At 47.5% G+C, this 18,436-nt stretch overlaps 3 protein-coding genes across 7 annotated transcripts in view; 1 reads left to right on the forward strand and 2 right to left on the reverse strand.

Moving 5' to 3' along the window:
* Positions 1-232: 232 nt before the first annotated feature.
* On the reverse strand, positions 233-10,036 carry mtif2 (mitochondrial translational initiation factor 2). Of its 2 annotated transcripts, none has more exons than XM_088934420.1 (14): positions 9,882-10,036; positions 9,167-9,377; positions 8,462-8,576; positions 7,522-7,693; positions 7,165-7,325; positions 6,491-6,667; positions 5,219-5,358; positions 4,038-4,162; positions 3,312-3,516; positions 2,820-3,072; positions 1,924-2,064; positions 1,443-1,607; positions 905-1,045; positions 233-627 (listed from the first exon to the last, which is right to left on the reverse strand). In XM_088934420.1, exons 2-14 carry the CDS (start codon positions 9,368-9,370, stop codon positions 458-460), a joined length of 2,169 nt encoding a protein of 722 aa, XP_088790546.1. In that variant the 5' UTR covers positions 9,371-9,377; positions 9,882-10,036; the 3' UTR covers positions 233-457. The 2 variants fall into 2 exon arrangements, with proteins under 2 accessions (XP_088790546.1, XP_088790547.1); XM_088934421.1 differs by having other exon boundaries at positions 9,167-9,386; positions 9,882-10,019.
* Positions 10,037-10,090: 54 nt separating this feature from the next.
* On the forward strand, positions 10,091-12,177 carry prorsd1 (prolyl-tRNA synthetase domain containing 1). Its single transcript, XM_088934422.1, has 2 exons — positions 10,091-10,289; positions 11,233-12,177. The coding sequence occupies exons 1-2, from the start codon at positions 10,206-10,208 to the stop codon at positions 11,659-11,661; spliced, it is 513 nt and encodes a 170-aa protein (XP_088790548.1). The 5' UTR covers positions 10,091-10,205; the 3' UTR covers positions 11,662-12,177.
* A 670-nt stretch (positions 12,178-12,847) lies between these two features.
* The window catches only part of ccdc88ab (coiled-coil and HOOK domain protein 88ab), a 71,733-nt gene continuing 66,144 nt past the window's right edge, over positions 12,848-18,436 (reverse strand). For 3 of the 4 annotated variants that reach the window (XM_088934417.1, XM_088934418.1, XM_088934416.1), the window contains 2 exons: positions 16,240-16,343; positions 12,848-15,670 (listed from right to left, as the gene is read on the reverse strand). In XM_088934417.1, coding sequence (XP_088790543.1) covers positions 16,279-16,343 — 65 coding nt within the window. In that variant the 3' untranslated portion in view covers positions 12,848-15,670; positions 16,240-16,278. The remainder of the gene's footprint in view (positions 15,671-16,239; positions 16,344-18,436) is intronic. The other variant, XM_088934419.1, reaches the window with a different exon arrangement.

The following is an 18,436-nucleotide window of genomic DNA, read 5'->3' on the forward strand; positions in this document are numbered from 1 at the left end:
ATTGGTCAAAATACCATAAACCCCATGTTATTCTTTGAATGTACAGCAGTAATTGGAGGCTCTGATCCAACAACTTTCTCTAGAAGGCCAAGTTGGTGAAATTTCTTTGACCAAAACAAATTCAAAGTCTTAGCTCATGTGATTTACAAGTATTAAGTTTTTGAACACTGGAAAAATCCACACTAACATCTCTGAAACAAGTTGTAAGTAATGGAAAAATTCACAAATCAGTTGATGGGAGTTTTAAGGTTTAATACAAGGATACAAGGTCAGCTCTTATTTACAGCATAATTAAAGCATGGAGGAAAACCATGAATTAAAATTGTAACCAAGACCATCCACGATCTTTAATGAGGGTTTTTAAGACTACATGTATTTACATTCCTTGATTGCAGCTTTTAATTCTGTTGAATAAATGTTGGAACAAAGTTGGAAAGAGTCTACATGGACACCTGGCTTAAAATCCCGGATCCCAGGAGATGCTCTGCTGTTTCTCCACTTCTTCATAGCACACAATTTCATCCCCAGGCCTGAAGTCTATGTCCTTGTCGAGAGAGAGGCCACACTCCATCCCCGTCTTCACTGCCTGCACGTCGTCCTTGTGGTGCTTCAGAGCAGTCAGGCGGCCTGGAGGGGACAAACAGGGTGATAGACAGGCAGAAGGGAACTAACCAGCTGCCCACAAGGCCAAACGCTGACCTGCTGATGCACGTAATGCTCCAGGGGGAAAGGAAATGTTGAAAGAAAATGCATGTTTTGGTTTTTAGTGCATTATTCTGCTTTTTTATCAATTGTTGTAGAAAGGGAATCCTAAGAAAATCTGGACAAAGGAAATCCTTTAGCATGGAAACTGACGTACACAAGTTTTTTTCTGTAGAAGCTGGGCTGAAGGCGGTTACTGTACCTTCCCAAAGAACATCTCCATCCCGAATCAGCTTAAACTTCATCCTCCTGTCCAGCTGGCCCTCCTTCACCCTGCAGCCGGCTACCGGCACCTTCTTCTTTCCCACGGTGACGCAGAAGGTGGCCAGGACCGAAGCCTCCCCTGTCCCGCGCACAGCAAGAGCACAGTGAGCGCGCTGTGGGCCTGCACTGGGGCCGTTCTCATTCTGTTCAACTGCATCGGTACGCTTGAGCCTCAGCAGTACAACAGAGCGCTGGGAGCTGCAGTGTATAAAAACGTTCCTTACGAGGCAAGGAACTATACCATGAAGATTTCTACAGCAGTCAAGACATCTACCAAGTGACCGAGACGCTTCCAATCAAAAAATGTTCATCGGGGGCCCGGTTTTAATTACCAAACAAACTTGCAAGTGTCTTTTCTGAAGAAGCAGTATGATCTCTCTCGATTTTACTCAGGACAGATACAGAGAGCTACAGGCTGCATGCAGCGACAAGGGGGTGGGGGCAGCAGTGCTTTTAGGGGTATCTTTCTAACGTACCGATCACATTCTCCTCCACAGTGGGGGGCAGCTTGCTGCTCAGCTCCTCCTTGAGGTCGTCGATGAGCTTGTAGATGACCTTGTGCAGTCTGAGCTCTATTCCCTTCTTGGCAGCGATCTGCCGGACAGATTTGTTTGCCTCCACATTAAACCCATAAATGGCACCTGACGGAGACAAAGCGAGGAATTCACTGTGCCAGTCACAGAAAGCTAAAGCAACTGAAGTTGTTCCTGTCCTAAAAAGCTAGGTACAATACTAGCTAGTTATCCAGTACAGTGGGTACATTTAGAATCCCTACTCATTGTTGTTTTACTTCAAAAACGACTTTCTTGCTACAGTAAACTTTAATTCTACAGAATGCGTTATGAACACAGCTATACAAGTCTTCGGAAATAATGAAAACGGATTGAGCCTTTTATCTTGGGGTCCAGGCCCGTTTTACAGGGCTCTTTGTGAGCCGCTCCACACCCCCAGGGCTACCTGAGAAAGTCTCGGCTAGGCCGATGTCGTTTTCCGAGATGTCTCCGACTCCAAAGTGAACCACGTCCAGGCGGCACTGCTCGTCGGCGTCGTAGCTGTCCAGGATGTTCAGGATGGTCTCCACGGAGCCGTCCACGTCGCCTGTTCGTGAGGAAAACGATTCACTTCTCAATTTTCACTCCTCGGCCCGCTCTTCCCCTGAAGCTGCAGGACACACCCTAGACCCTTCTGGTTCGAAAGGGCAGCTGCAGTCCCAATTTCTCACACCGGTAACAAAATTAATTCATTTATGGAATAGAAAACTGTACAAATTAAGCAAAAAATCGTGAACTTTATGAAAGCAGTTAAGTCACCATGTTGTTGCAAAATCCCGGACGTGGTGCGGCCCTTCGTGCTCACGAGAGTAATCTAATGTGATGTATGAGTGAATAAGTACAGGTTGTGCAGCAGACATCTCGCCGCAGAATGTTTCCAACATGATCTGCAGGTAGGGTTAACGCATTAGTATTTGTCGGCAAAATGTCTCAAAACCGAGAGTGGTATTTCTACTGAATGAAGAGATGTATTCACAACCCTGCTTGTTTACAGTGAAATAAGGCCGCTTCACCTCACAGGAAGTTTTATTGCCTGCTGTGGCACTGTGCAAACCTGGAAATGGTCTATTTTATGATGTAAGTTGGAGGTTTTAGAAGTTACTGTGTACATTTTACTTTCATTGGGGTTGAAATGCACACATCAATGCTGATTCTTTCTAACTATTTAAAAATAGCGTTGCAGTTCCCCCTGAAGCACCGTTTCCTAACAGGTAGGGGAAAGGGTTTCGTGAGGACAGCATACCAAGTTGATAGGGAGTCCCTCTCCTGCACCGGTGAGGTCTGTGGTGCCAGAGCACCCACCTTTGATAACGAGGGGCAGGGAGCGGAACTCGTCCTCAGTCCTCTCCTTGGGCCTGGAGGCCATTCGCTGCTTGTTGGCTTTGTACATGGCCGACTTCCTCTGCCGCCAGCTGAGGTGGCCCAGGCTCTCCCGCTCCTTCCTGTAGCTCTCCAGGTGCTGCCTCTGCTTGGCCTCGATGGCCTGGACGTCCTCCTGCAGTTTCTCCTGCTCCTCCACGTACAGCCTCCAGGCCACCACCTCGCGCGCCCTTTGCTGAGGAACACAACAGGGACAGCGTGTCGGGCGGGACTCCCCCGGGGCAGGACGAATTCTGGAGCAAACACGTTCCTCGCTTTTATAAAAAACCTTCCCTGTCAGAGTAATGTAGGGGAATCCCAACGATATCTGTACGGTCACAAAGGCGTCAATTTCTGTACGAACACGCCGGATGTTCATGTGGACGCCTTCGCCCGCGGGACCTCCCAGCAGGACCCCCCCCGCGCGTCACTCACCTCGGACTCCACTTCCAGGATCTCCTCGCCCGCAGAGGGCAGGTCCTTCCAGCCCACGATCTCCACGGCGACGCTGGGCCCCGCCTCGGCCACCGCGCGGTTGTGCTCGTCGAACAGGAAGCGCACTTTGGCCCAGGCCTTCCCCGCCACCAGCACGCAGCCTCTCCTCAGCACGCCGCGCTGGACTATCGCCGTGGTGACAGGGCTGCCGGGAGAGGACAGTCTCTCTCTGATACCGGGCCTGCTGAGCCAGAGCTCACCGCTAAGCGCGCCGTGTGAAAAATGGATGGAACACTAGTGGCACAGCAGGGACACCAAAATACATTTTTTCCACAATATTTTTGTGAAAAAAAACAACTGGAAATTGCTTTTACGAGTCATGATTTCCCATATTGCATCCAGTGGCCTTGTTTTTCTGTCACAAATGCCAACACATTTTCTCACTCCAGAGCCCAAATACTACTGTTCTATTGTCACAATTATTCCCTGTTGTGCTGCTAACTCATAATTCAGGAAATTGAAAACCTGCTTAAAATACAAAACTTATATGGTTTCAGAATGGAACCCATGTAACACGTATCAACTGTTACGTGACTGCACGCAACAATTTCTATCTGGCCCGTTAGCTGACAGCATTCAGTATATCCAAGACGCTACAGGACGAGGTGTGAACAAGCCATTGTCAATCTCTTCAGTTTGTGACCCACAGTGCGGGTAAGGGCCTACCCTTTGCCCTTGTCGGTGCGGCTCTCGATGACGGTGCCCTCTACCAGCCCAGTGGGGTCCGCCTTCAGCTCCAGCACCTCGGCCAGCGCCACCGTGGCCTCCGCCAGCGCCCGCAGGTTGTCCCCCTGGGCGGCATGCAGAGAGAGACTGGTGAGGCTCGCGCGGGCGCCAGCGGCCGAGACACAGCAGCAGCTCCTGAAGCGTGCAGGCCCGCTCGTGCCAGCCGAGCGAGATGGGAAAGAAATGTTTGTGATCCAAGGGGCTGGGGGTTGGGCTGGTGTCAGGCCAGCTCGGCAAAAGAAGATGTTCTCACGTTTGCACGGCCCCCATTCCCAAAGGATCTCAGAGCACTGTACACACTTCAGCCCCCCCCTGAAGAGCCGTCCCCACCTGCTGGATTGCTGCAGCCCCTCTACACAACAGATCGGGGAGTGAGGAGATAATCTGCTTCCATAACTGAACTAAGGGGACCTTCAGGTAGGCCAGACTGGGGTTAATACACCTCCTCCTCTGAAAAGTGCCCTTGCATCTTTAGTGACCAAGTGGTCGGTGGTTAAACGCCCCCCTGAAGGGACGGTGCCTCAGTGGGACACTGGTTCGGAAATTCTGGTCCAGACAGAAGAGTGCCACCTACTGGTCCACCAAGACCATTTGAAACAACAACCTGGCTTTCCTTGGAGGTCTGTCCATCCTGGTCCTGACCAGGCACAACCTTTCTTAGGCTTCGAGATCCAGCAAGGTCAAGCTAGGAGGTGGTAACACATTACAAAGTACAGGGCCTGAGCAATAGGAATTATATTACAGTCTACAGAGGATACATGAATGGCTTCACAAGTGGTGAAATAATAATGACAAGACAATGCATGGTATATGTAAAATGGCCTCCAATTTTACAAAGGAGAGGGACCTTTGTATTTAAGATCTGATCAGGAAACCAAAGACTACAGCAATGGTCAGCTCTCAAGAAACCAGGGCCACATCGCTGCTGCTCTTTCTGAAATATGACAGGGCACCTGAAGGCAGCTCCCACTCTTTCTGGACTCATCCCACACAGGGAAACAAAGTGTAACAACACAGTGTTGCCACCTGGCCCGCTGGCAATGCACCAGCCCGTATTCAGACACGCACCGACGCCATCTCCCGCGGGGCCAGGACGGCAGAGCAGCGCCGAGGACACTGACCTGCAGTGCGGAGATGTGGACCGCCTGTACGTCGCCCTCGTACTCCTCACACACCACGTCGTGGGCCAGCAGCTCCCGCTTCACCCTGTCCGGGTCGGCGTCCGGCCGGTCACACTTGTTCACCGCCACGATGATGGGCACTGCAACGCACACGCGGAGGGCTGAGCGCCTGCTCGACTCGGACACGGCCAGGCCTCCGCCCTCAGATAGCCTGCCTGTCTCTTAATTGGGAATAGTTTGCAGCCATTTTCCAACTGCTTCTTCCAATTCAGGGTCGCAGCTGGAGCCAATCCCAGCAAGGCAAGCAATGGGGCACAAGGTGGGGTACACCCTGGGCAGGATACCAGTACATTACAGGGCAGACACACACCTAGAAGCTAATTAACCTACCAGTATGTTTGTGGAAACCCATGCCAAGGCGGAGACAACATACAAGCTCCACACAGACAGCACCCCAGATCTGGAATTGAACCCGGGGCCCCAGCGCTGTGAGGCAGCAATACTAACCACTGCACCACCCCGCCATCCCTGGAACGCTTTGAATAAAAATGCAATTATGCATTGGTGACAAAACAAACATATTCCCTGGTTATTTCGCTGAAGAGTGAAGAGCCAAAAAAGTCGATACCCTGGCTTTTTTCAAGAAATGGCTGGATGAGAATCTTGGATCAATTAACAACCAGCAAACACGCTAGACGGGCGTCTGTCGTTTGCAACTGTTCTTGTGTTCTTAAGAATTTGATTCCTCAGCACATTTGAAGACAAGTAGTTCTGAAGGGAATAACATGATTCAACCTAGCAGTCCTATTTGAAAGCACTAAAGATCTGGCAGGGAAGCAATATTTGGCTACAGTTCAAGCAGGCAGCTGAAGTGCACTGCAAGGTCCTTCTGCCCTGGTTCAGTTCTGGTCTGGAGTATAGCACAGAATCCCACTGGTCCACTGCATAAGAATAAACTAATAAAAACCTCCTTAAACTGCACCTGACTAAGACGTGCCTCACCTAATTTTCTATCCACATATACAGTATTCTTAAAGCACGCTTTCTGCATCCCAAACTCAGGAAGGCACCTACTTCCTGAAGGTGAAACTAGGTGGAGATGGCCTTCGCCATATATATAAACTGAGGGGGATACATGCTGTCTTCCAACGCCTCTCACTGAGTGCTCCAGTTCTTGGCAGGACCCAGTCTCGTCTCGTTCCTGAAACTCTTGAGAGTCAACAGTTTGGAAACAGGCGTGGATTACGTCAAGGGGACTGCGTCGCTGCGCACCTCCGGCGTGTCTGGCGTGCTGGATCGACTCAGCGGTCTGCTTCATCACCCCGTCGTCGGCGGCCACCACCAGGATGACGATGTCCGTGACCTGGGCCCCCCTGGCTCTCATGGCAGAGAAGGCGGCGTGTCCTGGCGTGTCCAGGAACGTGATCTTCTCGCCCGAGGGCAGCTGGACTGTGGCAGAGGGGCACAGATGAACCCTCGTTAGAACGGCTGGCGTGGGCACAACACATGCACAGGGAGAATTCCTTAGCAGCGAGTCCGAACTGAAGAGCCTAAAAGAGGTACATCATCTCGGATAGTTCTGACCGGTGGTACCTCTGAAGGATGACTTAGATTGAGCTGTTTTTTTGGAGGGTGGGGTTAAATCAGTGCAGACCCCAAGGAAGTACAAATCAGATTCTGGGATCTCAAGAGCTGTTTGGAGCAGCACTTTAATAAATGGAAGTTTCTAACGGCCTTATTGGCATTGGTGCAGCATCCTTTCAACAATCATGGAAAGGGCTGACCAGGAGGAACAATAGTTCAGGCTGAAGGGCTGAGAGCTGATACAACCTCACAGCGTGAAGCTGACAGACCCAGAACCAGTGCTTGATCACCAGTCTGTGGTGACGGACCCTGGCGATGCCCGGCTCTAGACACCAAGCCCCACTGCCCGTCGCTCAGCTCACCCAGGAAGGCCCCGATGTGCTGTGTGATGCCCCCGGCCTCCATGGCCGCCACCTGGCTCTTCCTCAGGCTGTCCAGCAGGGTGGTTTTGCCGTGATCCACATGGCCCATGATGGTGACCACCGGCGGGCGGGCTACCAGGACTGCCGGGTCTGCCAGAGGCCTGGGAATACAAACACAGCCGGGAGCTGAGCTGGCACAGGCGCTGGTGTGGCTTGGCAATGCAGCCACAGCCCTGGCAGGACAGAACTGGACAGTAAAGACCCTTGCACTCCCCCTCGGTCTCTCTCTCTCCTGCCCCCTGAATGTGTGGAGTGGTCAAAAGGGTCAGAAGACCAGCACGCAGGTGACAGCGCTACCTCTTTGTCGCATCTTTGTTTTCCTTCACTCTTCCCTCCGCCACCTTCGCCCATCTGTACTTCATTCCAGACTTCCTGATGGCCTCCTTCGTCCACTCGTCCTGCAGGACGGACTGCGGCTCCAGGGAGTCCAGGTCGATGGGCAGGTGAAGCAGAGCCTCGTAGACGTGGTCTGTCGAGGAAAGAGCAGGAGCAACACCGTGGTGTCTACAGTTCTGTCTTCGTTCAAACTGAAACTCCAGTATTTTTACGGTGGAAAATGGAGGACTGGTGCAGAGCTGGGGTAAATCTGTGCAGCTGTCAGAGGGCTTGGTCAATCCTGGAGTGCCTGCTGGGCACTCCTGGTTACAGACAGCCTTCTCCCCAACCCTCATCTTCATCTGCATGTCCTCTCCTGGCTTATCGCTGTTCCTGCAGCTGCAGTTTCTATGGGTGGCCAACTCCAGAAAAGATGAGTGTTGGTCAATTTAGTGAGTTAATTGCTTATTTTATTCAATTTAGTCATTTAATTGATTCATTTAAGTAACAAATGGCTCACTTGTGAACATTAAGAGCTACAGGGCGTTGGCATTCCAATTAATTATTTCACAGAGACGGAATGCGATTCCTCAGGACCAAAATTGGCCAACCCAGCTAAAAAACAATGAATGACAATTGTTGGGATCTTTGGATTTGAATTAAATATCTTCTAAAAAACAGGTTGTGCATATGTGTAGGGGCATCATTCAACCAATCAAGGATTTCTAGATACTTTCCAACCGTGTGTAGCAGGGGTGCAGAGCTCAATGGGACCAGAAGGTTTAGGATTTTCCTTCCACCTGAGCCCATCTTGAGAAGCTAGAGATGTGAAGATATACAAGACCTGCTGGACAGTGACTCCTGAGGGCCAGAGATGGACATCCCTCATGCAGACTGTGATACTGTCTCCAGTGAACCCTACCTATATCTCTGTTCATGGCTTCAGCAAGCTCTGCAACAGTCATGCGCTGTTTGATCTCCACTTCCTGCATCTCTTGCTTGGGTTTGGTCTTTGGAGTCTTCCCAGAGCTCTTCCCCTGAATCAAAAAAGCAGGTGGCAAAAACATGCTTAAGGACTAATCCAAAACAGTTTTAGGATTTCTCTGGACAATTAAGATCACTTTATTAACCCTATACAATTTCTTGCATTAGGAATTTGTCTTTTCGCATACCCCAGCTTGCTCTCCATGAGACACACAGACAGGGAGAGAAGCTCGGGGTCAGAGCGCAGGGTCAGCCATTGGACAGCGCCAATGGAGCAGCTGGGGTTAAGGGCCTCGCTCAGGAGCCCAACAGAGTAGGATTCCTCCACTCCAATTGGCCCAACGTTGTGGTGTACTATTAACACACAGCCACATACAGGCATTCAAAACACAACACATGCTATTCGTTCCAATACCGATTTGACTTTCTAGACATATGAATATACAGTCATTTCTTAGCCATTGAGAAATCACCTGTGTTGCACAGCATTCCGATTGTATGTCGTACAACCATCAGTGCCCACATGCGCACAGAACCAGGACACAGGCGCCGTGCAGTAGGATGCGCAGGGAGAAACCATGTAAAAGGGGCATGAAGATGGGGTTCACGACGCTGACTCCTGTGCGGAGAGGGGGAGACTCACGTGCTTTGTGGACATGAGCCGGATGCGGTGGCCGGTGGCCGGGGGCGCGGGGGCGACAGCGGGCAGGCCGGGGCAGGGCGGGTAGGGGGTGGCCGCTCTCCAGGTCATCCTCTGCCCCCCTTCGCAGCGAAGCGCCCACAGCTGCCGGACAGCGAGGCCGGAGCGCAGGAGCGCCTCCAGGCGGAACAGCGCCTTCGCACTCATCCTCACCCTGCAAGAGCTCGGCGGCGAACGGACGCGTTAGTCACAGTGGCGTCAAACACCGCTTTCAGCGCTCATTGAAACCAGCCAGGCTGGACACGTAGACAGTTTTATTTTTAATGCTTACCAAAATAAAACAAAACGTGACATTTAGTCATACACTTACTTTTATAGTTACACACACCATTACACCTTTGAATAGAACAATCACTGCAACATTCCGCTTAAAAAGAGAAGATTACCTTGATATTTAATTTCGTTTCTTCTCAATTTCAGAAGATTCTGCAATAACTCAGCCATTATATGGATACAGTTTATCCATATAGCTTATCTCAACTTAACAAATATCATACACCCTTACTGCAAATCGGCCAGCTTAGCATTTATTGCATTTGGACAATTTCGCTGTTAAGTGGTGGTTAATGCACTTACTCACACGTAGTGCAGCGGTCACGCAGCTTTAAAACCCGGGAAGGATTTACATTCACAATGGATTATAATTGACATAGCTCACCTCAGACTCTAACTGGTTTTACGAGACATGTAATTCAGTTGTCGCTGTACCAATTCGCATTCTATCTCGGATGCTGCACCGGGTTACTTAATCGCCGCTTCCCAGGAGTCATTCTTCTGCAGCTATGGGCGCCGCCATGACACCGGACCCACAATGCACCTCTTTCCTCGCAGCCTGAGCACCATAGAGATTCAGCTGCGGGTCAGAAACCTCTCTCGGGGCTCGACGGGGGTTTCTGGTGCATGCAGCTGTCACCACAAGTCAGGAAAGCGGGCATTTCAGCCTCTACTGAAAAAAAAAAAACAGCAACGGGACGTAGGAAACATGGGGTCTAGCGAGCTTCGAAAAGAATTGGAGGATTATCTTAAAAACCTGAATATTGAAACAGTCTGCGTGGAACACCCGGAGGTATTAATTCATTTTGCAACATTTCTGAAAATCGTTTGTATTCGCAAGCGAAGTTAACTATCGATCAAAGCGGTTTCAGTGTCAGCAGTCTAGGAAACTCGGGCGTCTCAGGCTCTACAGCAACACCTACGTTGCTTACGAATCTTATTCTGTAAAGAAAACCTATGATTTCATACAGTTTCAGAAACTTTGACGTGTCAATACTACAAAGTGAATAGCAACTTGTTGACAGCCGGGGGCGCAGTTACGTTCAAGATTCTAATGCGATTAGTTTTCTATTGAATACATTTAACAAATCCGTTTTCCTAATTACAGAACATGTTATGGCTTATATCGCACTTGAACCGAATGTGATCGGTTAATATGAACCACTGGGTTTGCTCTGCAGTTAACTATCGCAGGCCATTTTGGGCACAAAGCCCGCAGATTCCTGCAGAAACCTTGACGTAAGAAAACCGCTGGGGGGCGCCCTGGCACTGAGCAACTTGAGTAACAGCATGAGGAGAGACCCGCTGTCTCGCCCACTGCATGAATGGAGCTTCGGTCCCGTGTTGATGTGCAGAAAACTCCTGGGCAGCTTTTATAGAAATAGTCAAGCAGTAGTTGAATACCTTAAATAAGGGCAGTGTGCCCATTTTCCACAAGAATATGGAGGAATGTTTGTAAGAATATAGAAATGTAACTATTACACAAATACACTTTTAGGGAGAGTATATTTTTGGCTGCAGACGTCCAGTATTTTATGGATTGAGAGCAACACCATGTGTTCCTGAGGTTCATCAAGGGTAAGAATGTGCTCTTGCCTGAGGTCATTGCTTCTTACAGTGTTGACCAGTAGGGCCTGCAGCGAAGGGCCCGGTCCTGGGGGAGACGGGTTCGCAGGCCCCGTACCTGTAGCCCTGGCCTCGGAGTGACGGCAGCCCCCCTGCTCGTGTCCCGCCAGGTCTTCACGGTGGAGGAGATGATGCCGCACGTGCAGCACCTCGGGGGGGCCGTGGGCAAGAACCTCTTCCTGAGGGACAAGAAGCGGAAGGGCCTGTGGCTGGTCACGGCCCGGCACGACCGGCGGGTCGACCTCTCCGAGCTGGCCAGGCGGCTGGGCCTGGGCAGCGGCTCCCTGCGCTTCGCGGACGAGGCCGCTATGCTGGACGTGCTGCGGGTGGGCCAGGGCTGCGCCACGCCCCTGGCGCTCTTCTGCGACCGCGGGCAGCGCGTCCAGCTCGTGCTGGACAGCGGCCTGGTCAGCGAGGGCCACGACCGGGTGTACTTTCACCCCATGACTAATGCGGCCACGATGGGGCTGAAGCCGGAGGACTTCTTGCGCTTTTTAAAGGAGACTGGGCACGAACCTATTCTTCAAAGCTTTGAGTGAGCTACAGTGCTTAGTAGAGTAAAGCTGCGAGCAGATGGAATAAACACTCCTTATGGGGGTTGAATTTGACCCTTTCGGTTTTGTTCTGGCTCCAGAGGCGCTTAGCCCATTGTTTTCTCCAAGCAGGATTGTTTCCAAGTGCTCTGAGCGAACATGCAGCAGAACTCTTCAGAAAAAGCTCAAAATTTCCCAAAGAGGATTGTGCGTGTTTTCAAAGGCGCGGTTCTTTAGAAATTACACAGTGAGCAGTGTGCGCTCACCAATTCCCATTTTCACTTCTGCTTTTTCCACTGCAGGCTTTGGAGAAGTCTCATCTGGACTGTTTTAAGGTCCGGGTTGTGCAGGGGGAAGTAAGCTAGTATACAAAACAGGAAGGGTTCACCCAGAACAGCATTCGCTGGAAAACATATTTCTATGATATTCTTGTGGTCTGTATCTTATGTATTAAACCTTTAGACCAAAATATTTAGGCCTTTACACAGTACCTTCTGTGAACTGGGTTTCCAAAAAAAAAATGTTTTTCTATTTCAAAGACGAATCGTTTCCTCGAAAACTAAACTGCAGAAAATAGTTACACAAGTCCAAGAGCCCATTCTAACCCATGATACTTTTGCTGTTAAGAACTGTATTGTTTAAAACAAAAAAACAAATTGCATTTCACTGTGATGTGTTGTAAGGGCCACTTCCCCCCATAAATGAGCTGAAAGTGAAACCAGCAACCACAGACTGACCCTGAAGTGACTGAAGAAATATGCTGTTGCAGATTTTGCATGAATGGGTAGATGTTGTGGGCCGTGTCTGTGAGTAATATCTTGACTATGCAGTAAAACCTATCCGCAGCGCACTGGATTTGCAGTCTAATATGCAGGAGAATTTGGAGAGCCACCACAACGCCACCCCCATCATGACTGCTGCCTCAGATCAAAGACCTGGTCTCGCAACACTGCGAATTAAAACTCACTGAAATGACCAGGCTAGGAGTGAGGCCTATTATCTGCAATCCAGGAAGTGTCTGCACATTGCACCCTGTGCAATGCGTATAAAAGAAAAAACATGTGGTCCTGTGCCATCGCCACAGAAGACCACATCTGTAATTCCGAGTCCAGCGTTCCACTGCACCCCAGGCTACTCCACAGCCCACGCTTGCGGTTTACTGATGAAGAAAGAAATCAAAGGGGCCCTTTAATTTTTTTCATACCTACTGATTTTTATTTAATTTTTTTTTAACAAAGGGTAACCAAGAGTTCCGACTGGGGGATCCCCTTTTGAAGTGATCGCTTTCAAAAGGGAGCCCACAATTTATCCCGACGCCAAAGCAAATCCAGTTTCAGTAAGGCTCCTATTAGCAACAATAATTCAAAGCAGTAATGCAGGATGACAGATTGAAAAATCAGTTGGGACATTTGCATCGATGAGAGCAAGACTGCTCTCAATATTGCGTGACAATATTTTTGCCTGCATAGGGTTTATCATGGGGACTCCCTGGATAATCTGTGAGAACACTGTCTGGGAAAACAGGGGAATTACAAGTGGCTGTTTATCTGAAAAGCAAATCTGAAATGATAGTGATAATGGGTATCACACAACTGGAAGGTTTTTTTTATTCAGAAGTTCTGTACAAGCTAAATTTTTGGCATGTGTACTGCAGTCTTTGGAATCAGACATTCCATTTTTTAGGTCTTCATTTTAAACTTTTGATCTTTGTGAATATCATATGTACTTACCTTTTCTGAGATGATCTTTGAAAACCTTACCAGGTGAATGCACTGTGCATTAAGAAGGCATAAGGAAGATCTAAACAATGCAAGACTTACAATCCCACTACTGTAATATGTAGTTGTACACAGAACAAGATTTTGCTGAAGTGTTGAGGTATGACTGTTGCTCTCTCAGGTTTTTTCACCCTCACTCACAATGTATACAGGAATGTGGGAGTAAAAGAGATCAATGACAAACGGGCACAGAAGAAAAGGAAGGTGAGAAAGCATGCATTTCACAGTTCTCACAATCTGATGCATTTTTGATGGAATTAACGATTAACTTAGTCTGGGTTTGTGTTTATCAGGCCTGGTCAAAGGAGGAGGTCTAGTCTGGGATGTTTTTCCTGCTGTGAAAAAGTGAACTAGGTCCCTGTATAAAAATAGTGCTAACATTGCCTTACCCATTTGCAATTAGATCTTCTGTACACTAAGTAAGTGTGCAACTCGCTTTCAGATTGCAAGAGATGATTTAATGATGAATGACCTAAAAAAGCAATGATGAACCATAAATAAAGGGGGGGTAGATGCCATTAAGTACAGGACATGGAGACATATTGTACTTCGTGTTGGTCTATTCAATTGTTAAACATTGATTACAAGTTCAAAAGTATTTTTTTTTTAATTCTGCAAAATTATTTAATTCAAGTTAAAATAAGGTGTCTGCAGTGTAAACATGATTTTTAAAAATCCTGAATTTTCAGTTTCAGAATAGGATGGAGGTTTCTTCCTAAGGGACACTGAAAAGCTGACCGGAGTGCCACACAGAGGTACATGAACTCTCCAGCTGGTGTAGCTTTTTACAGAAGGGAACCAGACTGGCTCTGGGAGAACTCTTTTGTTGAGTGAAGCAAGCCATATCAGAAGGAGATTATTATTACCATTTTTACTGTTATTCCTGAACCTGAGAAGAAGGTAAAGCACCTCGATTTACCAGCTAAATAACTCTGGAGGAGGAACAATAAGGTCTTGGGGACAAATCGGGAATCGGACTATCTGGAAAGAGAAGTTTCAACTTTCAGCGTACTTTGATTGTGAAAGCAAACCATTTTAATACTGAGACTCAGCAGGGCAACCCCTCAACAGAGTCTTTCACAACCATTAAAAACATTATTTTCAGCATCTCGCCTGATATCATAAACCTTCCACTGTGTACTGTCTGTACTTGGTGAGGAGGATCTGTTGCTGTTTACACAGGATCAGAATCCTCATCAGACATTTATTTCAGCTGCCCATTTGATCTTGTTCAAATGAAAACAAAGGAAACCTCAGTTATAACAATGAAAGGTTACAAAACGGGGTATGGAACAGGTGTGCACAAAAAAACAGCTGTGATTTGCATGAGATGCAATGATTACACAAAAGCCACAGTAAGCATTAATAGTTGCCCACATCAAACACCTTTATGTGAAAAAGTGAAAAAGGAAATGAACTATACATAGTCACAGTCATTCACTGTATAATGATATTTAGAATGAAGGAATACCACCTGCAACTTCACTCAAGAAACCACCTCTTCCACATGATTGTATCCAGAGGTTGAAGATACAGTAAGTCATACATTTCAGCACACACAACCTTTGTAGCAACAATTCAAAGGAAAGCGATTTACATTTTCTCATAGTGTTAACAGTATTTTGGTATGTCTTACAAAAACAAACTAGAAAGGAGAACTTGCAGCAATACCATTTTTCTTGAGGGAGAAATGCGTTGATTGCTTCATGCAGCACGTGGTCGAGCGGCTTGGGTGTCCACTTACATTTGTGCAGATCTTTTAAACACCAGGCTCAGCAGTTCAGCACAATTAACACTTGCGTACACATGCTTCTCATTTACAAAGAGAGCAAATGGTAAACTGGTAAGAGTCTGGCAAAGGGTACACACAAGATATGGCTGAATCTTTAGGGTCCATAAAAAGCTTGTGTTCTTTACCACAAATCAGTCTTGGCACAGAAAATTGGTTCATGTAAGTATGCATTATTAGCAGTATGTAAAATCCAGATAGCAGTGCAATTTGCCGTAAAAGTATGTTAAAAAAGAAAAAAAAAACTCTTCACAATATACTTCTTGGAGGGAGTCCCATATTGCTCCTTGATTCAAGGAAAGGGGAGAAATCTAGCATTTTCTACTGAAGAAGGGTTTTCGTGTTTTTTTTCCAAGACAAGATTTACACACTAATTTCTCAGTGAAGACCATCTCAGTAGAGCAGAATTAAAGGCTTCAAAACGACAGCTTGAAGGTCACTTTTCTCTCTGAGTAGGAGGCAGACAGAAAAAAGGTTGAAAGAGAGGCAGAGAATAAGCAAGTTAGAACTACAGCACAGACGCATACAACAGGACATACAGTACAGAAAGAGCATGCTCTCGAGCACAAGGACTGGGAGCTCGGAGAGTTCCAGCCTCTGGACAATGAAGCCATGCGGTACTGTATGAAATGACACTGTGGAGAGCTACTGAACGATAACACTTGGCTAACTTTCAGAGCCAGCTGCTCGTTTTAATTCAACACATAAGAACGGCTGAACCATCAAGCTTGGCAAATGGAAAAAAAAAATGCATTGCATATGAAGAAGCTATGGCATGGACACTTGTGCAAAGCAAAACCCCAGGTGCCCCTGCAGAGGCATGCAGATGAGAGGTCCAGCAGTGCAGCTCAGCTTGTTTTTTACTTGCGTGAAAAGACAAAGCCAATTCGAAAGCAAGCACATACAGTGTTATACCCTTGTTACAGAGTGCATTCTGTATGCCGTACGGGATGCTGTTAGTCTGTTAACTGGGGTTTTCCCCACCTTGCCCATGAACACTCTGTGCAAGAAACTCACCACTTAAGCCCACTTTTGATGGAGGCAGGGTGGCTATGTTTAGGAGCTATGTTGCTCCGCAGTCCTGCCTTTTGACTTTCTGCGCTCTTGTAAACCATCCACATCTGCAGAACAAAGGCATGTGACATTATTTCTCCATCAGGTGGGTTATATCCTTTAACACTGTTCATAATCACTGTAAGCATAATGTTGTTCAACGGTGACATTCATATGCCCCCAGTGCCATTCGCTACAGTGTTTGCGGCCAGGGAGTGTTTTCGTACAAGGTGGTTATAATTTACCTGCTGGAACCTGAACACTGGGGAAGGGCCCTTTAATGAATCTCATGAAACTGTCCAGAGATCTGTGGTGACAGTGACATCCATTCTGTAGACACAGGTGTGAGACCAGTACATTACAGGTCACCAATATACCAATTAATAATTATATAATTATTCATCACTATATACAAATAGATCAATCACTTATTGGAGACTGCAGATCAATTGATTAAATTAATCATTTACTAATTTACCTGACAAACACCTTTATGTTAAGCAACTAAATGTACCTGTGTATACATCTGGGTATTGTACTGGAGCAATTCGGGTGAAGACCCTCGTCATGTCAAGTGAACCAGAGTGGGGATCTACAGCTACAGTCTTCCAGGTGTGAACGCACAGCCCTAACCACTCCTCCACACTGCCTGGAAGACATGGTCTACCTTGGTATACTAAAAACATTATAACCGCCTTGCACACGAAACATACAAGAACCCAAAGAGCAAAGTGTTCACATGGATATTGATCATGAACATACAAGGACCAATTTCCAGCTACTCAAAATAACAAGAACCACATACTGTACTTCAGACTCCTCTTCACACACTGCAGGTTACTGATGCGCAAGTACACGTAGGCTCATTTTGATATGAACAATCAAAATGGTGTCTTAGGACTAACACTTGCTTAAGCAATCTGGTTTTCTTGGAAGCAACAGAGGGCCCAGACATGCAGTGTAATAAGACCATGCAGATACGTCCGCACGTGAGACAAACAAGAGAAATGCAAGAAACGCATTCCACAGCATGGAGCACAGGCTGCCAAGGCACACACTTCTGTCTCTAAGCTTCTTTCAGAAAGGCTCCTGGGTTGACAATTAGAGAATACGATGTATATTATTTAAGGTGCCAGGTCAGTAAATACCTACTGGGCCATGGTGTGTGTAATTCCAGCAAGTGATCTGAAAAATCTAGTAACTATAATTACAATCTCACAAGATAAAAATGTAGTGTACAAGGAATATATTCATTTGCTTTGGTATTTTGTGCAATTATTTTTACTAATAAAACTGTATCCAATGTTTACTTGGATACCATCTGTGGTTTTATTACACATTGGGGTTTGTCTGTGTGGCAGTATTTAGCGCAAGTGAAAATCCAGTTTACAGCACAGGCCTACTGCATATTCAGCACTGGTTTCATTCAGCTTGTTTTGATGAAAACCTTCAAGCGAGGAGGTTGTTAACACTGGGGCGTTATCATTTGTTCTTTTGAAAGGATTAGATAATTCCAAGAGAGGCTTAAAGCCTATCTGAGTGTATTCCAAACTGATAGTGTAAGAAAGGATATCTGGTCAGTGAGTCACAGCTGGAATGTGAGAGAGTGGAGAGGCTCAGCTGAGAGCTCAGAGCTGAGGTTGTGGTGGAAACTCATACGCCAAACTCCAAGTGTCCCTGTGTGACTGTGAAAGTCATCGCAGAGGCACTGTGACGGGGCTCTAGCAACCTGATTGTGATTAACAATCCGTTGTGAATGTGTCAAAGGGCTTACGGTGTATAAATCACCTACAAATGGCCACCTTTTCTACAGCAAAAAACAAAAACACTGTGTAAATTGGCTGGGATTTTTGACAAATGCAAAAAGAAAAACAAAATTAACCAGTGCCCTCAGTGTGGAGGAATTCACAGGGTTGAACTGACATTAAAAATGAAGCATGTGGTCACTGTGTCTGTATCAGCCATCAGGCCAGAAAGTTAAACACAGCCATACTCATACCACAAGGACTGGTTGTCCTCGGAAGCTAACGCTGGCGACGGGGGACCGGCAGGACTGTTCACACGCTCTACAGCGGGGAGCTCAATGGCGCAATCGGACTTCAGCGGGCCAGGGCGCCTGGCGTCTCGCTCGGCCTGCGTCCCGGGCCCTGGCGACACAGCC

The sequence above is a fragment of the Atractosteus spatula genome, chromosome 15 (assembly GCF_055471065.1).
Source record: "Atractosteus spatula isolate fAtrSpa1 chromosome 15, fAtrSpa1.hap1, whole genome shotgun sequence".
Classification (NCBI taxonomy): domain Eukaryota; kingdom Metazoa; phylum Chordata; class Actinopteri; order Semionotiformes; family Lepisosteidae; genus Atractosteus; species Atractosteus spatula.